This window comes from Agelaius phoeniceus, chromosome Z, assembly GCF_051311805.1.
Source record: "Agelaius phoeniceus isolate bAgePho1 chromosome Z, bAgePho1.hap1, whole genome shotgun sequence".
NCBI lineage: Eukaryota > Metazoa > Chordata > Aves > Passeriformes > Icteridae > Agelaius > Agelaius phoeniceus.
Genome location: NC_135303.1, coordinates 69,076,350 through 69,094,789, shown reverse-complemented (window position 1 = coordinate 69,094,789; position 18,440 = coordinate 69,076,350). Strand labels below are relative to the sequence as shown.

At 39.3% G+C, this 18,440-nt stretch overlaps 1 protein-coding gene across 1 annotated transcript in view; it reads right to left on the bottom strand.

Annotated features, from left to right (window-relative positions):
• ARHGEF28 (Rho guanine nucleotide exchange factor 28) overlaps nt 1-18,440 on the bottom strand; it is a 119,207-nt gene that overhangs the window by 50,402 nt on the left and 50,365 nt on the right. The window contains exons 4-5 of the mRNA XM_077171665.1: nt 4,355-4,485; nt 1,585-1,886 (exon numbers count right to left, since the gene is read on the bottom strand). Coding sequence (XP_077027780.1) covers nt 1,585-1,886; nt 4,355-4,405 — 353 coding nt within the window. The 5' untranslated portion in view covers nt 4,406-4,485. The remainder of the gene's footprint in view (nt 1-1,584; nt 1,887-4,354; nt 4,486-18,440) is intronic.

Below are 18,440 nucleotides of genomic sequence, written 5' to 3'. Positions count from 1 at the left end.
GCACAAAAATTCCTTCACACACCACTACTTTTTTGAAGCACAAATTTATCACTACTGTCTGAAACTACTTCCTTATTACAATTCTGGGTACAATATTTTGCAATGTTTCTGAATAACAGCCCACACAACATATCAGAAGCAACTTATATAAATGCATTATCAGTTACTGTCACATGTTAAAATTGAAAAAGCAGTACATGTCTATGTCAACAGACAAGTATCCATGACTTACTGTGTAACTTCTCTAGGGAACTTCTCTGACATAAGAAGCTAGTTTAAAAATAGAATAACATACTACTAGTGCTATTTTATGCCTAATATTTGGATCAATTACATATGTCATATGACATATTAAGGCAAATCAGGTGTATCTGAAAATTTATATACACTCTCATACAAGTGTATATATTTATATACAGTTCTCATACAGGAACCTAACGAAGGTCTTAAAAAGGGTGGGGCTATCTAAAAATACATAGAATAAAAATGTTTCTGACTAGAGGCACAGGAAGATTATAGTATTCTACATGACATCCCTATAGCTAGCAAGAAAAAGCAAACAAAAAAAAACTTTAAACAACAACAAACATCAAAAAAGGAGTGTGAAAGAAAAACTCTGTCTGACATTTATTATATTATCTGTGTTAAATATTCCTGCTAGTGGCCCTTCATAGTTGCATAAGAAACTCGGTATTAAGGTAGAGAAAATCTTATTGCCCACTTGAAATAATAATTGGCTGGCCCTTCTCTTCCTTGCTGTTTTTACATAGATCTGATGCTCTACTTCCAACTAGTCCTAATACTCCCCAGAAAGTGGGAGCAAGATTCAGATTTCCTCCTGCATAAGAAGGAATCTCATCTATTCAGAGAAGTAATAAAGCTTTTTCATCAAGAAAATTTATTGTTAAATTGTTTAATTTTAAATTAATTGTTAAGAACCTATGTTTAATGACCAAAATTATAGTTCCTTCTTCAAAGCTCTCTGCATTTCTGAAGCCATTTGGAGGAGGGTCTTCAGACAAATGGCAGCAAACCTTGTGTACCAGCAATGGAGAAGAAAACAGTCTGAACCTCTCATAAACAGCAGATACACTGTGCACTGTGTCTTTGAGATAAATACCTATGGAATCAGGAGTAGGCCTTCTACAGGCCTATTTAAAGACTTGAAAGATTCCCAGAGACTTCAACAGATTCTGGATAATTTTCTTAACAGAAAATATAACTGAGGAAAAACTACAGTGAAATTCTGTTATCTGTCAAAAATGCCACAATGGTAGTGACAGTGAAGAGCTGATTCTTTTTTTTTTTATTTTGTTAAGACTATTTGCATACAAGAATTAAAGGTATAAAAGTATCCATTTGCACTCAAGATACATTTACTAAGAAGACACTTTTATGTGTTAAAAATGTCTTCACAGCAATTTTATGAAAACAGATTATTAGGACAATAAATATTAGTGAAGAAAAACAGAGATTTCACCCCAATAATACTAGTTATTACTTCAGATTCTGCTTCACCTTTTTAAACAAAAGGTGGTAATAAATAATCCTTATTCTGGCCATACCATCAAATCAATTCCATACCTTCTTCTTTTCATGTCAGCATAAAGTTGGCCCCGATCCTTAATATATGCATGGGTCTTGACTGGAAGATATGAATCTGCTACATACAGATGAGAAGGTGAAATGCCATGTCTTAATCCCGTGTTTTCTTCTCTTTTTACTGGCCTTTGACTTTCTTCATTTGGGAGATACATAAATTTATCATTCTCCTCAGGGGAGGGAGACAAAGAGTTCGTATCCATCGGGACTGAGTTGGTAGGGTTCAGACACATTTCACTGCTGACACCATCTCCATGAATGTAGTTAGGCTTTAAGTCTCCAGCCTGCAGGTAAAAAATGAGTGCTGGTAAGAGGCAACAACATATTGTCAGGAAGCAAGGACCTGAGAAGTTTGCCATTTTATTTATGGCTATATGTTTTGTGGGTTTTTCCCCTATTACTTTCTACACCATATGAATTTAAGGCAATTTATATGACTAAGGGATTCTGGACTTTGCATTATTTTTTTTCCCTAATTAGAGCAGCAATTAATTAGTATTACCAAGTCTTCTGAATTTATCACTCATATTTTTACATTTTATTAAATGTACTGATACAAATATTCATAGATTTTATTTAAAAACTATCCTTAAGTTGAGTAAAAAATATGCATAATACATGTGTGTGGGAGACATATGGAAGAGAATTCAAACATTGTGCAATTTAATTTATTAAATGCCTATATGATGCCTACACATCATGCACTTTTAATTTTTCAGCACCAGTTTCCTAAGCTTTGAGATAAATATACATGACCTGGAAAAGAGTTTCTCGAGGGAAGGAAGGGAAATTACTCTTATTTTTTGCCATTAAGCAATTTGGGGCCTGAAGCACCTTTCCTCTTGCAAAAGGACAGGAATGGATTTGGAAATTCTATTTTCTCAGGTACAGGGATCAGGATTTAGACTCTAGTCACAAATAATTCCCTGTTGACTCTGCAGAAGATACTAAAATATAGTTCACTGTTAGTCTTTTAGCTTGAGGCAACAGTCATGTAATTAGATACTGAATAATACTGAAAAGTCACATTGCCAGTTAAAACACTCAATCTCCAAAAAGCACCTGTATAAAGGCAAGAATAAAAGAAGGACTGCAAGCATCTCCAAAGCCCTGGTGTTTCTGATTGCTACTTCCTCTTTTCCAGTTCCTCTTGAGATGTGCTTTCATCTCCATCTTAATTCTGCTTCTCTTAGTGAAAGACAGGAAGAACTGCTGGCATTTTTACAGCAGCCCACATTTGCATTCAAAGCTACAGCACATGCAAGTCTGGAAATACTTCTGTTGTGCTGTGCACATGACATGCACAAAGGTAAAATGCTTTTCCCAGGTCTTATGCAGCTGTTTCTCCCGAAATGTTATTCCTGTCTGGGCAATGTTCCTCCTCAGCACCAGAGGGACCTTTTCCAGCAGCCACTCTGGCTCCTGCTGAGTGGTGCTTAAGGGAGAATTTGGCCCCAGCCAGCAATTTTAAAAAGCAGAATGTGGCCACATAGCGAGCAAAGGTTAGCAACCCAAGCTGAAGGCCTCCTGAGCAATACACTTGGGTAATATCTCCATCTGTAATGGAGATGCAGCTCTGTCCTTCCAACCTCGATATTATTCAAATCAAGGGTTCAAAGACTGCACTTTGTAGTCCCCTGACAGATGCTCACTTATGCATCATTATTACATACATTCATCTCTTACATTCATTGCTAATATATATTACAGATATATAGATATGTTTATATAGATAAATATATAGATATACTACAGATAGATATGTAATCTATACTACATCTCTTCAGTGCATTTTGAACACAAAAAAGTCTCTGACTCAAACTTCCATCTCAGCTGTTGCATGAACTGGATCTGCAGCAAATGCACTGGGTGAAGTGTTTCAGGCAATGGGGTAGGGGTAGACAGGAGGCAAAAAAAGGGGGGGAAAATCACACTTTCAACATCTTAGACTTCTAACATTATCTGATAATTTCTTACTCCTATATTCCAACATTCAGGCAAGGGAGAGCTCAAAGCAGGTTACAAATAAATAAACATCTTAAAGCATCACTGAAAAATAGCTACACACCACCAGAATCTGGCATCTCTTTAGCTAGATCAAGCCACCACAAACAAGTTGTGACTAGTCAGACTCATGCCCACATCCTAAATTATGGTATCGGAGTGTGACCATGAAAGAAAGATTCCAAGCGCAACACAGTGATGTAAAATGTCACTTTAGGTCATCTCCAGTGTTGGTGACAAATCAGAAATGGGAATTCTAGTGAGGACCTCCAATATCAGAATGTTCCATGACAGCTGTAGGACATCAACTTCAGCTTTTCACCAATGTCTTGTTTTTGTTGAGCCTGTAGGCCTCACTGTGAGCTTATAATTAAGTTCTGAAATTATCCAGCAAATTCATCTGTACTGTGAATGTACATAGAATTCAGAAATCTGAAATGCACACGAACAAGTAATATTGTTAAGAAGCACATGTTGTATAGCTCACAAACACACAGAAGAGACAGCCTGCCTTAAGAGTTCTTCCTGCAGTTTGGGGAGAGTAATTCTTATAATTGACTGAATCTGTTAAAAGAGACCTCATATAAAGGTTACAAAATAGAGCAGAGAAGAGTAAGATATTACTGGTTTTAATTTAAAATTTTATTAATTGGCAGCACTGCTGACAGATCCAGAAGATCCTACTATTATGCAACTAAATTAACCAAAAATGAAGAAAAATTAGCCAGAAGTTCAAATATAAGCTTACTTGGTCTACTACCATGCAGTTTGCATATACTTCATCACTTCCACTCAGCATGGGAGAAAGTCTGGTTGCAGCAAAGAAAGTAGGGGCAGACTTCAATTTCCTAAGAACATCAAGGGTAGAGTGTCTGTGCTCTGGAAAATAAAAAGTATGGGAAATTTTCCATTAACTCTCAAACCATTTCCTTCTCATGTATATGTACTACCATAAAAATTGCAAAGTTAAGCATTAAGAACCAAATCTTAGCATTACAATTTGAGTAATATTTGTGCGACCACAGCAAAATGTGCTCATTTCATAGATGCCCAACATTTGCTATATGTTCCAGGAAGCCTATAGCTGTCAAGACTCTCAAGGGTACCACAGAATCATTCACATAAATAAAAAATAAATGTTCCTGTGTATTGGCTAGCAAAAGCTACTATTTTCCACCTAAGTAGAACTTAGCAGAGATTTGTGGTTGCAGAACAACACAGGACAAGATTTATGGGCTGGGAAGAATTGTGCATGATTCTGCCTATACATTAAATGCCTGACATCTGATACATTAAATAAATGAAATACTGTTCAATTGCAACCAAATAATGATTCTCCTAAAACATTCTACCTACTGACAGCCACATAAGTACTAATCTTAGACCAAGGAATCAGATTAATGTTCTTAAAACAAAACCAAGCAAACAAACAAAAAAACCAAAATTAAAGAAAAACACAGTAAAATTGCAAAAGAGATATAAATAAAATACCACTAATACTGCCTTTACAGAGTGACAGCAATCAAGCAAGACTTGATCCATTAAGAGGATGTTTAGGATGAATACTGCATCTGATCTGCTTTTGAACAGTTTCACCAGAAATCATTAACAGAAATCCAGAGTTTAGTTTTGAAAGTGTGCTTGTGACTACAGGTATTTTAAAAAGCTCAACAGGCTGTGTATTTTTTGCCTTTGAGCAGCAGAAATCTTGTCCTGCAGGCCCACTTCTCTTAAAACTGGCTATAAGAATGAAGAGTCCAGCATTTGGGCTAGGTTATGTATGTACCTCTGAATGTAAAACAAGGAAAATTTAACAAAGCACAAAACCAGGCCGTTGTAGACTGTGTGAAGGCTAAAAACAATTGCTAAAAAAAACCTGCAGTCATAAAACAGGCTAAAAAAAAATTGCAGTCATAATGCAGTTTTCCTTAAAATGCTGTAAGGCAAGCATTGCCATTGGAAGTGAATGGAGACACACCACACTAGCATAAGAATGATGTGAGGAGACTACTGCACCCAGTAAAATATCCAAAATCAAACCACTCAATAAATTTAATTTGAGTTTGTCTGTTATTGAATATTATTTTTAAAATATTTTTTATGCTGCATCAGAAATTTATTTTCTACTGAGGTGTAAAGGAAAAGATACCACCAAAGACTTTCCTCACACTATATTAATATAGCAATGTAACTGCTTTTGGAAGGTCACAGAGCCATATAGCATGGTTTGGATTGAAAGAGAAGTTTAAGAGTTATCTAATCCAACTCCCTAGCCATGCCCAGGAACATCTTTCATTCAATCAGGTTGCTCAAAGCCCATCCAAGATGCTTATAGAAATCAGATTGCAAGAAAATTCATAATAAAAAAATACAACTGGATTAGAAATAACACTTATTAAGATCTGGTGCATTTGTTGCTTTGAAAAAAAAAAGTCCCAGACCGCTGCCAAATCTGCAATGATACACCACAGCTTTTATTTAATTTTAAGATTTTATCTCATAAAGCCTGACAAGAGTAACTTCTATACTCAGAGAAAGACGGAAATTCCAATTTAGAAATGGCACAGTATGAATATTTGGTTTCAAGTCCTGGCAGGCCTTGTGGGATCTCATACTATTAAAACATCCTTACGCATCTCATTTTGTTTCTTCATCAATGCAAGAATTTTAACATTATTTTAGTGACTCTCATATTGAGAACTGCTAAAAAGCTGCAAACCATTTCCTTATGTCTGACAAGATTCCAAAGCCTTTGTTTATAAATAATATAAAAGCATTGTTTTCTACAGCAGCTCATCAAACTCTGGCAGCTCACGTCATATGGAAATGTGATTTGGCAAAATTGACAGTACTTTCTTGTGGCATATAAAGCTTTCCAAAGGTTGGTCTTAAACCAACAACCAGGCAAAAAAGTGTCAGAGTCTCCATCACTTCTTGTATGCTTAATGGCTCCTCCAGCCTGCACTCCCTCTCATATACAAACCCGTGGGGTACAACAGACAAGGGTGGTGTACACCTCCAGTGTTAGGCTGGCAAAGGTTCAACACATACCCCCAAAAAACAGCCTAGGCATTAGGGACTCCCACACCACAGCATAAACCTGACCCTAAGAAGTCAGTTTCTTGATTTCAGCAATAGTCCCTATTTCTAGGATGCAGAAACCTCAAAGATAAGGGGGCTGATGTGTATGTCTCAAACACCAATAGACAGACAGCTGTGAAGCCAGCCAAGGACTGTCCATAATGACATGCTGTGAGAAGGAACAAGATGTGGCTCAAGAGGTAGGGCAGCACTTTTCTGAGACAAATATCCTTCTTCTGGATCCTGGAGATAAGCACAACACAATACAGCTCAAGTGCAGGAAAGAGGTAAAGAAGTAGGCTTGGACTGTAGGGAAGGGGTCAAGACATCCCAAGACTGTCAAAGCCCTCTTACCCAGGTCAAGAAAGATCTAGAAAAATGGACTGTGCATGATAACTCATTTGTATAGAAAGGATGAAACTTAGCTCCTGGGTGTGAAAAAAATTACGTAAATAAACATACTTCTCTAAAGCTGGGCTGTACATGAGCCCCAGGACTCTGGACACCCCACTGCCTGGACTGACATTGAAGCCAGGACCGGTGATCTCCCTTTCTTTCTCTCTCCCTCCTCTTTAGTACATCTCCCTCTCTCTCTCCTCCTTTTCAACCTACCTCTTTACCAAAACCCACTGCTGTGTGCTTACACAGGAGGACACCAGGAACTACCTTATAACATTCTCCACACCATGTTGTAATTTACTACTAAAATTTTGTAAGCTTTTATGGGCTCTCTGACTTTTGCCATTCATTTTGACCATCTATCAGCATCTTGGATGATCTCTTCCCCCACAGGGTGGGATGTCACATTGGGTCTTCACAGTCACTTAGTGGACTGCAACATCCCAAGCCAGAAAGAACCCAAATCCCCCTTCTAATAATATGTTACATTATTTTAAAATTCTGTACAAGAGTAAAAACCTAAGTAACAAATTCTGGAGAAAGATGCTGCAAGTACAAGCTATAGCACAATATCCTACCTGCAGTATCTTCAGTCTGTAAACCCTTATTAATTAACCACATTAAATATCATATGTTTTCCTGGAGATGCTCCAGTTAGCCTGTGGTTAAATGTGAGATGACTAAATAAATATTCATTGGGATTTTAAATGGTAACAAATTATTTCAGGCTTCATAGGATGATAGAATTAGGTATCTTGGAAAAGACCTGCAAGATCATTGAGTGCAATGGCAGTATGACCCCACTGTACATCTTTACTCCCACTCTGCCCCCTCTCCCCCTCAATTTCAAACATGTGAAGGAATGACAACATCAAACTAACTTTGTAACCTGAGAAGTTTAAAGCCTTGCTGAATGTGGGGGAGAGCAATATTAATTACACATTGACTGCGCTAGTAACTTATTTCCACTGGAAAGGCCCACATAGTTTAAAAAGTGACAAAATCATTGCAAATGTCCAAATCACACACTGCATTCCTACAGCTTTGCTAACTGCCTCCAGCCTGCCTTGCTGGCTACAAGTGCTCTTGATCTCACAGGGACCATCAGCAGACTTTTCCCTTCAGGTTAACATGGCAGCAGGTAACGGCTCAGTGTACTGGGCACCAGCAGTAATATGCAACAAGACTGAACTTGCCTGAAAGATGAAGCATATCAACAAAATCCATTTTCAAATAAAATGCCTCAAAAATCTTCCCTGATCATTCAATAAGGTTATTCACATTGCAGATGCAAAAATTCAACATTGTTTGTGAAAAGACAGGACTGCCAGAGCAAACTGGCAAAGGTGTCCCCAGAATGGTTCAGCTTCTGTAAGGTATTGGAAATGGATTTCAAGATGCTTACTAAAGTAAGAATTACCAGAATAGAACAGAGGAGAATTACCTTTGCTACTGAAACAACCTAGCAAGCACAGCTCAACAAGCTATCCTTCTGCCAGAACTGAACACCCTCTGGCTCTACACTGTGATCACAGAAAAAGAATAAAGACATGCCTTCTTTTGAAGACTCTCTGGCTCTCTGCCATCTGCCTGATAAACAGTCAAGATAGATGTACGTGTTATTTAGATGTCATGCTGGAAAGAATAATCTCCAAACATGGGTAAAATAAAAGACCTTGATCAAAGACTAACTAAGCACAATTTCTCTTCTCTACATCTTCTCTAATATTGTAGTTACACAGCAAGGTCTGTGTATTCTGCCAGCCACAAAGTTTATACAAATATTATAACTTTAAAGATCATCATAGCAGTAATTAAAAACATAGTTTATGTTGGTGAAAGAAAACGTATAGCCTTGAATGGCCTGTGTCAGAAAATGGCAAGAACACAACACTGGTTTTTTTTATTTTCCCAAAAATCAAAACTTAACTTGTTTCATGGGAGAACACACAGCAAAAGAGCATTTAAATACATCAACATGACCAAGCCAAGAGCCAGGAAAGAAATTACAAATTCCCTTCTCTAAATACCATGAACAGTTTTCAGACAGCTCATCACATTTACCGCCAGCAATCTGAGCAGGGGTTAATGTATAATTGGAAATCAGTGAAAAATACAGACAGCTAAGTGGATGGGTCATGCAGGACTGCAGAACTACTCCTCTAAAAACAAGTCACCTGAATTTTTAAAAAGAAGTTCCTAGCAGGGGTCCAACTCAAGCAACATGCACATCTACAGAATGAACCATACAATCAGTTTCAGGGGGAGAACTTCACTCTTAATTGAGGTTTCTTAGGCCTTCATTCAGACAGCACAACTTCTCCTGACAGCAAAATTAAGCAAGTACTTGAGAATAAGCCTACATGGAGGATAAATGAGGTAGGCTTTGAAGTGCTATTGTCATGGATGAACATTTAACTGTCTTAAATCTACAAAGCAGAAACTAAAGCACTGTGTTACCTGTATACTAAACAAGGGGGATCAGGCATATAGATGCTGGAAAATAATGCCAACATGTTCAAGATGTAATACCAAAGTAGCCACTAAGAATAAAATCACTTGTCAATCTGACTTTTGGTCTTGCTTATCTAAATGTGGGGTCACCTAAATGTGGGCTGTTTTCAATGCGGGATCCACAGTCTTGACTCCCGCCCTGAAGAAGGCACCTTACCTACTACACCAATGAATATGCAAACAGAAATAAGTTCGTGTCTCATTTTATAGAACAGTATACAAAAAAACCCAACAAACTTTCCCATGATATGGGATGTTTGGTTTCACTTCACACCTCTGCATGAGTGGACTCAGTGTGTAACTCCCACCTCCCAGTGAGGTAGGACAGACATATCAGAGACAGATATTCTCAGCACCCCTGAATGTTTTTAAAGCCCACAAAAAGGCTGAGAGAGTCACTGTCTCTGAGCAGGTAGGACTGTGCAGAGCAAGGACTATGCCTGGTGACAATTTCACATAAAATAACAAAATAAATACCTTTGGCGTCTTGCAACTAGGAGAAAATCCTAGATCCTCTCCCCAGTCCAATCACTCAGACAAAGTCATGTTCACATTCCCTGTATAGCCTAATTATCCTTTAAATATTCCATGCCCAGCAGTTTCAGCAGGAGGTGGCAATCTGCAATGATATGTCCCAAAGGAAAGAAGTCTGCACTTGGCTCCTGAAAGACTCCAGGAGTTCAGGGGAAGGGCAGGGGTTGCACACACAGTCTGAAGGGCTCCTGAGCAGCGATGAAACTTTGGGCCTTAAAATGTGAAAACACTGATGTATATGATGGGAAGTGGTGTGTGATAACTTTGACTCTCCATTCCAAAGAGTGGGACAGTCTGCACAGCTCCCTGGCCTCCCAAGAGGAGCAACCCTAGGTCAGGACACCAACAGCCTGATGTTCCAGAGGGGAAGGGTGGCAGTTGAAATGCCATGGCCCAGAAGAGCTGGAGCACTCAGCACAGATACATGATTTCATGATTTGTGGAGTGTCTGGAAGAACCCTGCACTGTTTCCTGCCAGGCACTGCAAGTCTCTTGTTCACTGAGACCTGAAGCCCTGCAGGAATGAAATGCAGGCATAAGCTAGGTGCCCCACACCTGCACACCAGGATCAACTGGTCACGGTTAAACACTTGCAGAAAAAAACACAGATCACGTGCTTAGATCATGAGCTTGCTCTCCCCTTGCAAAGGCACTTCTCCCAACACATCAACACACAGAATTTCAATCAGCCAAGCACAAACAAACCCTTGAACTTTGCCACTAAAATATGCATAGGTACCCAAAAGCACCTTCTTGCTCCAACAACCCCACATATAAGGTCACCTGTATGTATACTGTGTTGGTATACTATTAGCAAGGACGGAAAATAAGGTGCAATACTGTAACACAGAAACACCACATCTATATCTAGTCAAGTATTTTAAAAAGATCTGTCTAAACAAAGGTGAATGAAGGTTAAGTGCACAGCTACAGCATTTACAGATAAAACAAGTCCTCCTTTGAGAAGGAGTAAACACATACTGTGCAACTTGCATCTTATTTCATCTCTGCAAATTGCATGGGCATTCACACACAGCAGAAACTCCTGTGCAGTTGGGAAATACTGGATTTCCTCGTGAAAAGAAGGAAAAAGTTGAGGAAGTGCCTTGCACATTACAACATGCATTCTGTACACATTTTCCACTCTAAACTAGGTCAAAGTCTCAGTCTGTGTAAAAATGAGTCTCTTGGCTTACTGTATTTAATTACACTGATGCATCTTACTTCTCTGATTTGTTTTTTTCCCTTTCTGAAACACAAAAACCCTCCCAATTCTATGAAAGAAGCATAAATCATATTTTTGCCATTCTTTTCTTCATTCTTTTCCTTTTATATGTAGTAAAAAATTTTCTTTCCTCATGAAAACTTCCAATCATAGCTTTTCCTTACATAAACTTACCAGTCAGTGTCTTTGAGCCTCCTTAAAACCCCCCTTTCTCATACTGACAGCATTTACAATCCCTACCTCACAAAGATTTCTCCACAAAAAAGGATAATGTCTAACTGTGCAACAGTCTAACAGTAACTGACCCATTTCATTTTTCTCTTCATTCTGGTATGCTTTTCTCATAATTACTTAAAAAAAACCCAAAAACCTGTTAGCTGTTGAGGCATAATTGAATTACCAAATTCTCCCTAAGTGAAAATAACTGCAACCAGCAGAACTTTTTCAGCTGCTGCTATCCCATGCAGCTCCAGGGTGTCAGAATTGTTCAGTTAGAGCTACACATACATCAAGAAGTGAAAAAAAAAGCTTTAAGAGAGTAAAGAAATAAAAACAATCATAAAGAACAGTACATAATCTGGAGAAAAAAATACTTTCTTTTTTCTTAAAGAATTCCAACTCCATTATCTAAAAAGGCATTAAAAACAGTGAGATGGACTTTTGATAGGAAAAAAATCTACCTCACACAAGCAGTTTATAGAGCCACCTTCACAGAAGCAGAAAATTAAAAGGAGTCAGAGCTGTAAAGCAAGAGTCATTTAAAAGAAGATAGCTTTTTCTACCTGGTTTGGATGCCCTTCTTCGAATCCTCATTTTAGGTAAGGAAGGCCAAGAGTAATTAAAAGGTGAATCAGAGTCTGAGTCCATTTTTGTGCTAAATAAACAGAGAGCAGATTCCCAAAGTTGCACTTTGTTGTTCTCAATAGCAAGTCAAGCCTAAGAGTAATGTGGAATAAACGAATGGACAAAGAAGGATCAAATTGCCCACTAAACACAGGGGAGGGAGAAGCTGTAAATGTTTGCTCTCTTCAGGCGTCCAGGGATGTAGACAGATCGGGCTGCAAATATTAAAGCAGAAGCAAGAAGGTTGAAGTATGAGAGCTTCGAGCTGAGCTGCTGCATCGTGGTCCAGAACTATTTGTAAGGTCACTGTGTCCCAATGAATCATTAACTCACCTTTCAATTTTGATGCAAATGAAAACAATAGAAGCCAAGTAAGGAATGAGAAAATACTTCTCAAAAGCAAATAAACTATTGCAAAGCTTTGTTTCCATGTTAAAAGTGGGGGTTAGAAGATCTCAAATTAAGGTCAGGCAAAATGCTGGAACTAAGGTAGCCAAAGATGAACACCAAGCTATGAGGACTAATCAATCTGCTGGGCTCTATATCACTCCAGAGCAATACCCCTCCTCTCAGCATTTATAATTTTGGCAGACCTTGGGATGTTGCAGCTGGAAAAGCAGTGATAACTCACTCAAAATCTGTCACTCCCATCTTTCTAGCTTAAATGATCTTAAAACTTAAGTGTCGTGAAGAAAGTCATTAGAGGAGCATTTTTTCCAATAATATTTAGTCTACACACTAATTTCTCCACACAATCACCAAGTTTGACAGTGAATCATCAGGATTTCGTAGAGCTGGCACCTTTACAGCTCTGGTCTAACCTCACTGCAATGCACAATACAGCTAGTGACTAATTTACAACAAATCTTCCATTCTTATACAGTCTCCCCGAACAACTCACAGGCAATTAGTATTCAGTAGGAACTCATTATCCCTTCCCCCAACATCTTTACGCTACACAAACTACATTTTTTTCAAATAAACTTATATGTGGCTATACAAGGGCTAATACAAAAATAACATGTCCACTGTTTCTTAACCAACTCCAGCAAACATTTCTTTTAGTTACCCCGCAATGTATGTGGTTTTGTATTCCACATAAAGGAGAAGAGGGAATGTGGATCAGCTTAAATGTCAGGTTTTGGAAGATGATGACATTTGAGCTTGTTAACATTCCTTACTTCACTTCAATTATTTTTCAGGCTGCTAGGGTCAGCAGCGCTACTTCTGTATTATGTTTCAAGTGATTCTTTGATCCACATTTCAGTCAGAGATAACAATGTATTTGTTGAAGGAAATAATGCAATTCAAATGCAAATTTAATTCAAAACCCATTAGAAAAATAGCCATCATATTTCCAGGGATAAAATAATTATACAAGCCCTTCATAAAGTGCATAAATTACATAAAACACAGTTGAAACACATCATTGTTCTGCCCTTCCCTTAACTGAAGTTCTGCCAGCTTTGTTAGGCCTGAAAAGAATAATTCACCCCAGACACTGGAAGCCTTAGACTTTCACTTTAAATATTAGACACTCTCAGAGACTTTGTTTGATTTATATGTATAATTAACAGCCCCAGGGAATTACAACAGACAATGGAAAATACAGGGAGGATATAAATCCATGCTCTAAGCATCCACTTCAAAATATCTCCACTCCCTGGAATGTCAGGTTCAAATTGCACTGATAACTCCCCTGGGCATACAGGAATGCAGGCACTGACGTACTCCTTCCCACCTGCACACCACCCAGGGCACTCGCCTGCCTCCCACCGTGGCCACAGTTTGAGAAATGGATTGTAATAAAGCCTCTGATCAGCCTTATCATAAAGCAGAGCAATAGGGCTCAGGAGCTCAGTCCCTGAGTAGGAACCAGGTGCCCGAAGCTAGCTCGCTCATGCCAACGCTACCATCTAGCAAGCATGGTGATTATCAGCTCTATAGTGATTGCAAGCTCTCAGGATTTCAGCTCTGCTTGCTAGGTAGTGGTGCCCCGGGCTTGAGGCTGCAGCAGACGGAGGGCGAGGAGAAGGAGAAGGCGCAGGCTTTTCCACGGAGATGGCTTTATTGGGAGGTCCGTGAAGGGTCTCTGCTCTTCTTCTTTCTCCCCTAATGGGGTACAGTATGCTTCTTTTATAGGGTTGGAAAGGATCCAAGCTTGACCAATGGGTAAGGGGTTAACATGACATTGCCTTATAGGGTTACAGAGGTAGGTTAAGGGTGGAGGACAGGGAAACAGGAATTTTCTTTTACTGTTTCAGCATTCCTATTGTTCATATTCTCCATGGTGCTTTTCCCAAACTTATGGGGTTTACTACAGGATAGGACAGAGCATATCAAGGAAAGCCTTCCCAACTATTCCAACAGAGAAGATTTCCCCTCTACACAGTAATTTTCCCTACACAAGTGTGCTGTCTGGCTCATTGGATATATTTAACGCCAACCAGAATAAAAGTTTTCATTTCAGACATGCACAAATGGCAGTGTTCCATGGACAAAGGGCAGTTTAAATGTAGAGAGCTGCTGTAAAATTTCTCACCTTCCAATTTCATCAATTATTCTTTTGTTCTGTTTTACAAGAAATGGTAAAATTTGCTTACTTCTGTGATACCTCCATATGTGAATATTTTCTGCAAATCTGGCTTTTTTCATTTATAGATTCAGCTAAAAGAACTCACTCTCATTGCCCTTTCTAGACTTCTGTTCAGTTTAGGAAGGGGTGACTAGAGCTGAACAAAACACTCACCATGAGGAAATGCAGCCAATGTATTTAATGGCATTAAAATATTTTACATGCCTAGACATTTACTTTCCTGAATGACCTCTGTACACTGCATAAATGTTTGCACTGACTGCTCAGTTATTGCCTGCCCTCCCTTCCTTAAACAAGCTGCGTTCATTTAACATTCTAACAAAAACAAGTAATTAAGATTGTTAAATAATTTTTCAACAGCAGCCCTATTACATAATTCTCAGAGAATCCAACAACTAAATGTCTGCAGTGATAAAACCCTGAACATGCACTCCTCCTGTTTATCATCTCTTTTTTGTCCAAGTTCTTAGGCTTTTCACCTGCACACTGCAACCTCTCCTGAATAGGATCTTGCACAGGAATTTGTCAATGCCAGTCTGAAAGTACAGATAAATTATCAACCTTGACCCCTACTTTTGAAGGGTTAATAGAATATCACTCACATTACTTGCTCTGTTTGGGCCTTGTGAAAGGCTTCTTTTTTCTTATTTGTAGAACTCCTTTATGCAGCCATGAAAGATGTCATGCTGTTCTTTGCCACAAAGAAGGGCTTTGCCGTACAGTCTTTGACTAAAAATATTTTGTTTCTTGCACTTTGTAGGGTGATCCAACTCACTTTTCACCTGCCACTCCTTCCTTCAAAAGTAGTGGCATTTGCAGGCAGCTACTGAAGAGATCTGACCGCTTATGAGATAAAAGGTGCTTTTAGCTGGAAAATATTAACCTCTCTTTCCACTGACAAAATATTTTTCATAATATATAACATGATACAGATGGGAAGATAAAGAACAACTATGAGGGTTTATGTCTATTATCTAAGGCTAACACTTTTGATAAATAATGTAATGCCTTAAATTCTTTCAACCAATGCTTACCTAAATACATTCATAAAATCTAAATGTTTTTCAGAGATAGTACAGTGTTTGTCTATTGTCATACCATTCCTGTGGTTCATGGCAAGACAGAAGGAAGGAAAGGAATGTCACCACATCCGCAGACTCCGTGCAAGAGCACTGTTGCCTCCCGGCACGTGCAGTGAACAGCACTATGGTACCAAGTGGGTGGGCTGCCTGTCCCCACACACTGCTAAACCACAGCTGGCAGTTCTCTCTCAGGCAGAGCAGAAGGGGACAACCCCGAGCCACCACCCTCTACCCAGATGGAGAAGGGACATATACAGGATGGAAAATGTGGTTAACAACCACAAACAGAGCAGGAGAGGGTCACTTTTGGACACAGGTAGAATGAGAGCCACCTAAACAAAAGCTCTGCTAAAACCACCCGGTTCACTTTGCTCTGGGAATAGTCTCCTCTGGTATCAGCAAAGAAATTTATTTCCCCCAGCTTGATTCTGCCCCAGGCCCAGTGGAGTCTGCAATCCTTTCCCAAAGTACATCAAAGCATCTGACAAATAAAATGGAGTAGAAAGGGTTAGGTGATCTCCACCACTGGTCTCTGTGATCCACAGGCACACATCGCTTCCCTACCTTCTTCACTCCATTGTTCTTACTAATTAGAGCATATCTTCCCACAGAAAGGATCAGACAATGTACCTACACAAACTATCTGCTTTACCCTACATTAGACTTAAAAAGACTCAGCAAATATGAATTAAAGGCAACTAAAGGAAAACATTACCAACCAGATGCCAGGCACCAAGCAACTGCCAACTGTAACACTATTAGCCCACAACAATGACACAATGCCTATGCAGACTGTGGCTGCCAACATCTTCATAGGTCTCGAAAGATGGCTTGTCACAGACATGAGTTTTACCATTTCTCTTCTCTAGTAAAGACCAGGGTCTTTCTTATGGAAGTCTATACAAGAATAGTTAGAAAAGCTTTGCAACATCCCTATTCTCTCCCTCTCCCTTTCCCAAATCATTGATGAACCAATCACTAAAGAAAAAAGGACCAAGTCCAGATCCTTGAGATCTTAGTTGATAACCTCATTCACCTATTCTTTATGATGCTACTTATTGCTAAGTTTCTGATGGGAGATTCAGGCATTTTGTTTAAGGAACTGACCTATTATTTTCTTATTTTGCAAGCAGAGGTCTCCCACAAGTAACAAAGCAGTTTGGGATTTAAACTGTTCAGCAGTGGATTTCAAATGGTCCAGGCAGGCAGTCCCTGTCCATCACCACTACCCAATGTCATGGCAGTATTTGGTGGATTCCATCTCCTTCTCCCTCTCCATCACCCTGTGGCAACCCAACCACACTGCATCACCCTGAGGGGATCAGAGCTGGGAAGGGCAGGGGAAGGAAGAACACAGAATTTCTTGCACTGCATGCCTTCCTTGCAAACAGAATCACAGAACCCCAGGATGGGAGGGACCACAATGGTCAGCTGGTCCAATCCCCCTGCTCAGGCAGAGTCATGCCAGAGCACATGGCACAGGACTGAGCACAGATGGTTCTTGAGTATCTGCAGTGAAGGAGACTGCACACCCTCTGGGCAATCTGCTCAGTGCACAGTCACCCACACAGTAAAGTCCTTCCTCAAATTCCTGTGCATCAGTTTCTGCCCACTGCCTCTAGTCCTATTGCCTGTCACACTGAGAAGAGCCTCTTGACACCAACCCTTTCATAATTTATACACATTAACAAGGTATATGCCTGTTTTCCATGCTTTCAACCGTGATGAAGCCACAGGTGTCAACAGGATGGAGGATCATAGCCACATCATCACAGAGCCTGCTCCTCCCACTACAAGTTTAAAGCAGCAGAATTTGCACTCCCAGAAAAGCACAGTCCTGGGTGACTTAGGTATCAAAGCCAGCCACATTCTGACATGAGATTAAATGGCCCTGACCGCCAGCCCATAAATCTCCTGCTCACATGTCCCCCTCATGCTCTGTTCATCACTCTTCCATTCAAACAGCTGAAGATAAAACTCATACACATTTGGGACCTCTTAGTGTAACAAGTAGATCTTCTGTAGATCTTGTGTAGACACATAACAGAAATAATAAGGAAAAACATAAGATAACAATACAGCACTAGAAATTGGGTCAAGTTTTCATTTACTTATTTGAGCAATTTTTGGACTCTAGCCTGGAAAGAATACAGAGCAGCTGCTGCCTTCACAGACACTCTGCTGAGAGCAGCAGAGCACCCTATCCATCTCCAAAAGCACTGTTCTAAGACACAGCAAATTTACTGAAACACTCTGCAATCATGGCAGGCTGCAGAAAAAGCAGAGACAATTTGTGCACACTGCTTTCTGGATTGCTTTAAGCTGGACTGCCAGTCCAGAGTATTTGTACTTAATTCCATTTACTTCCAAAGGATCTATCTTTTTATCATTCCCAGACAAGGCACATGGAATCACTGTGTTGCAGCAAATCATCCAGACTGAGAGAAGACCATGCTATCTAAATTTCTATCAACTTCCTTACTATTCCCCAGCAGATACATTTCTAATTTTAATGTGAATTACTAAATTAATTGTTTAGGCTACTTCTTTACTGCTTTCT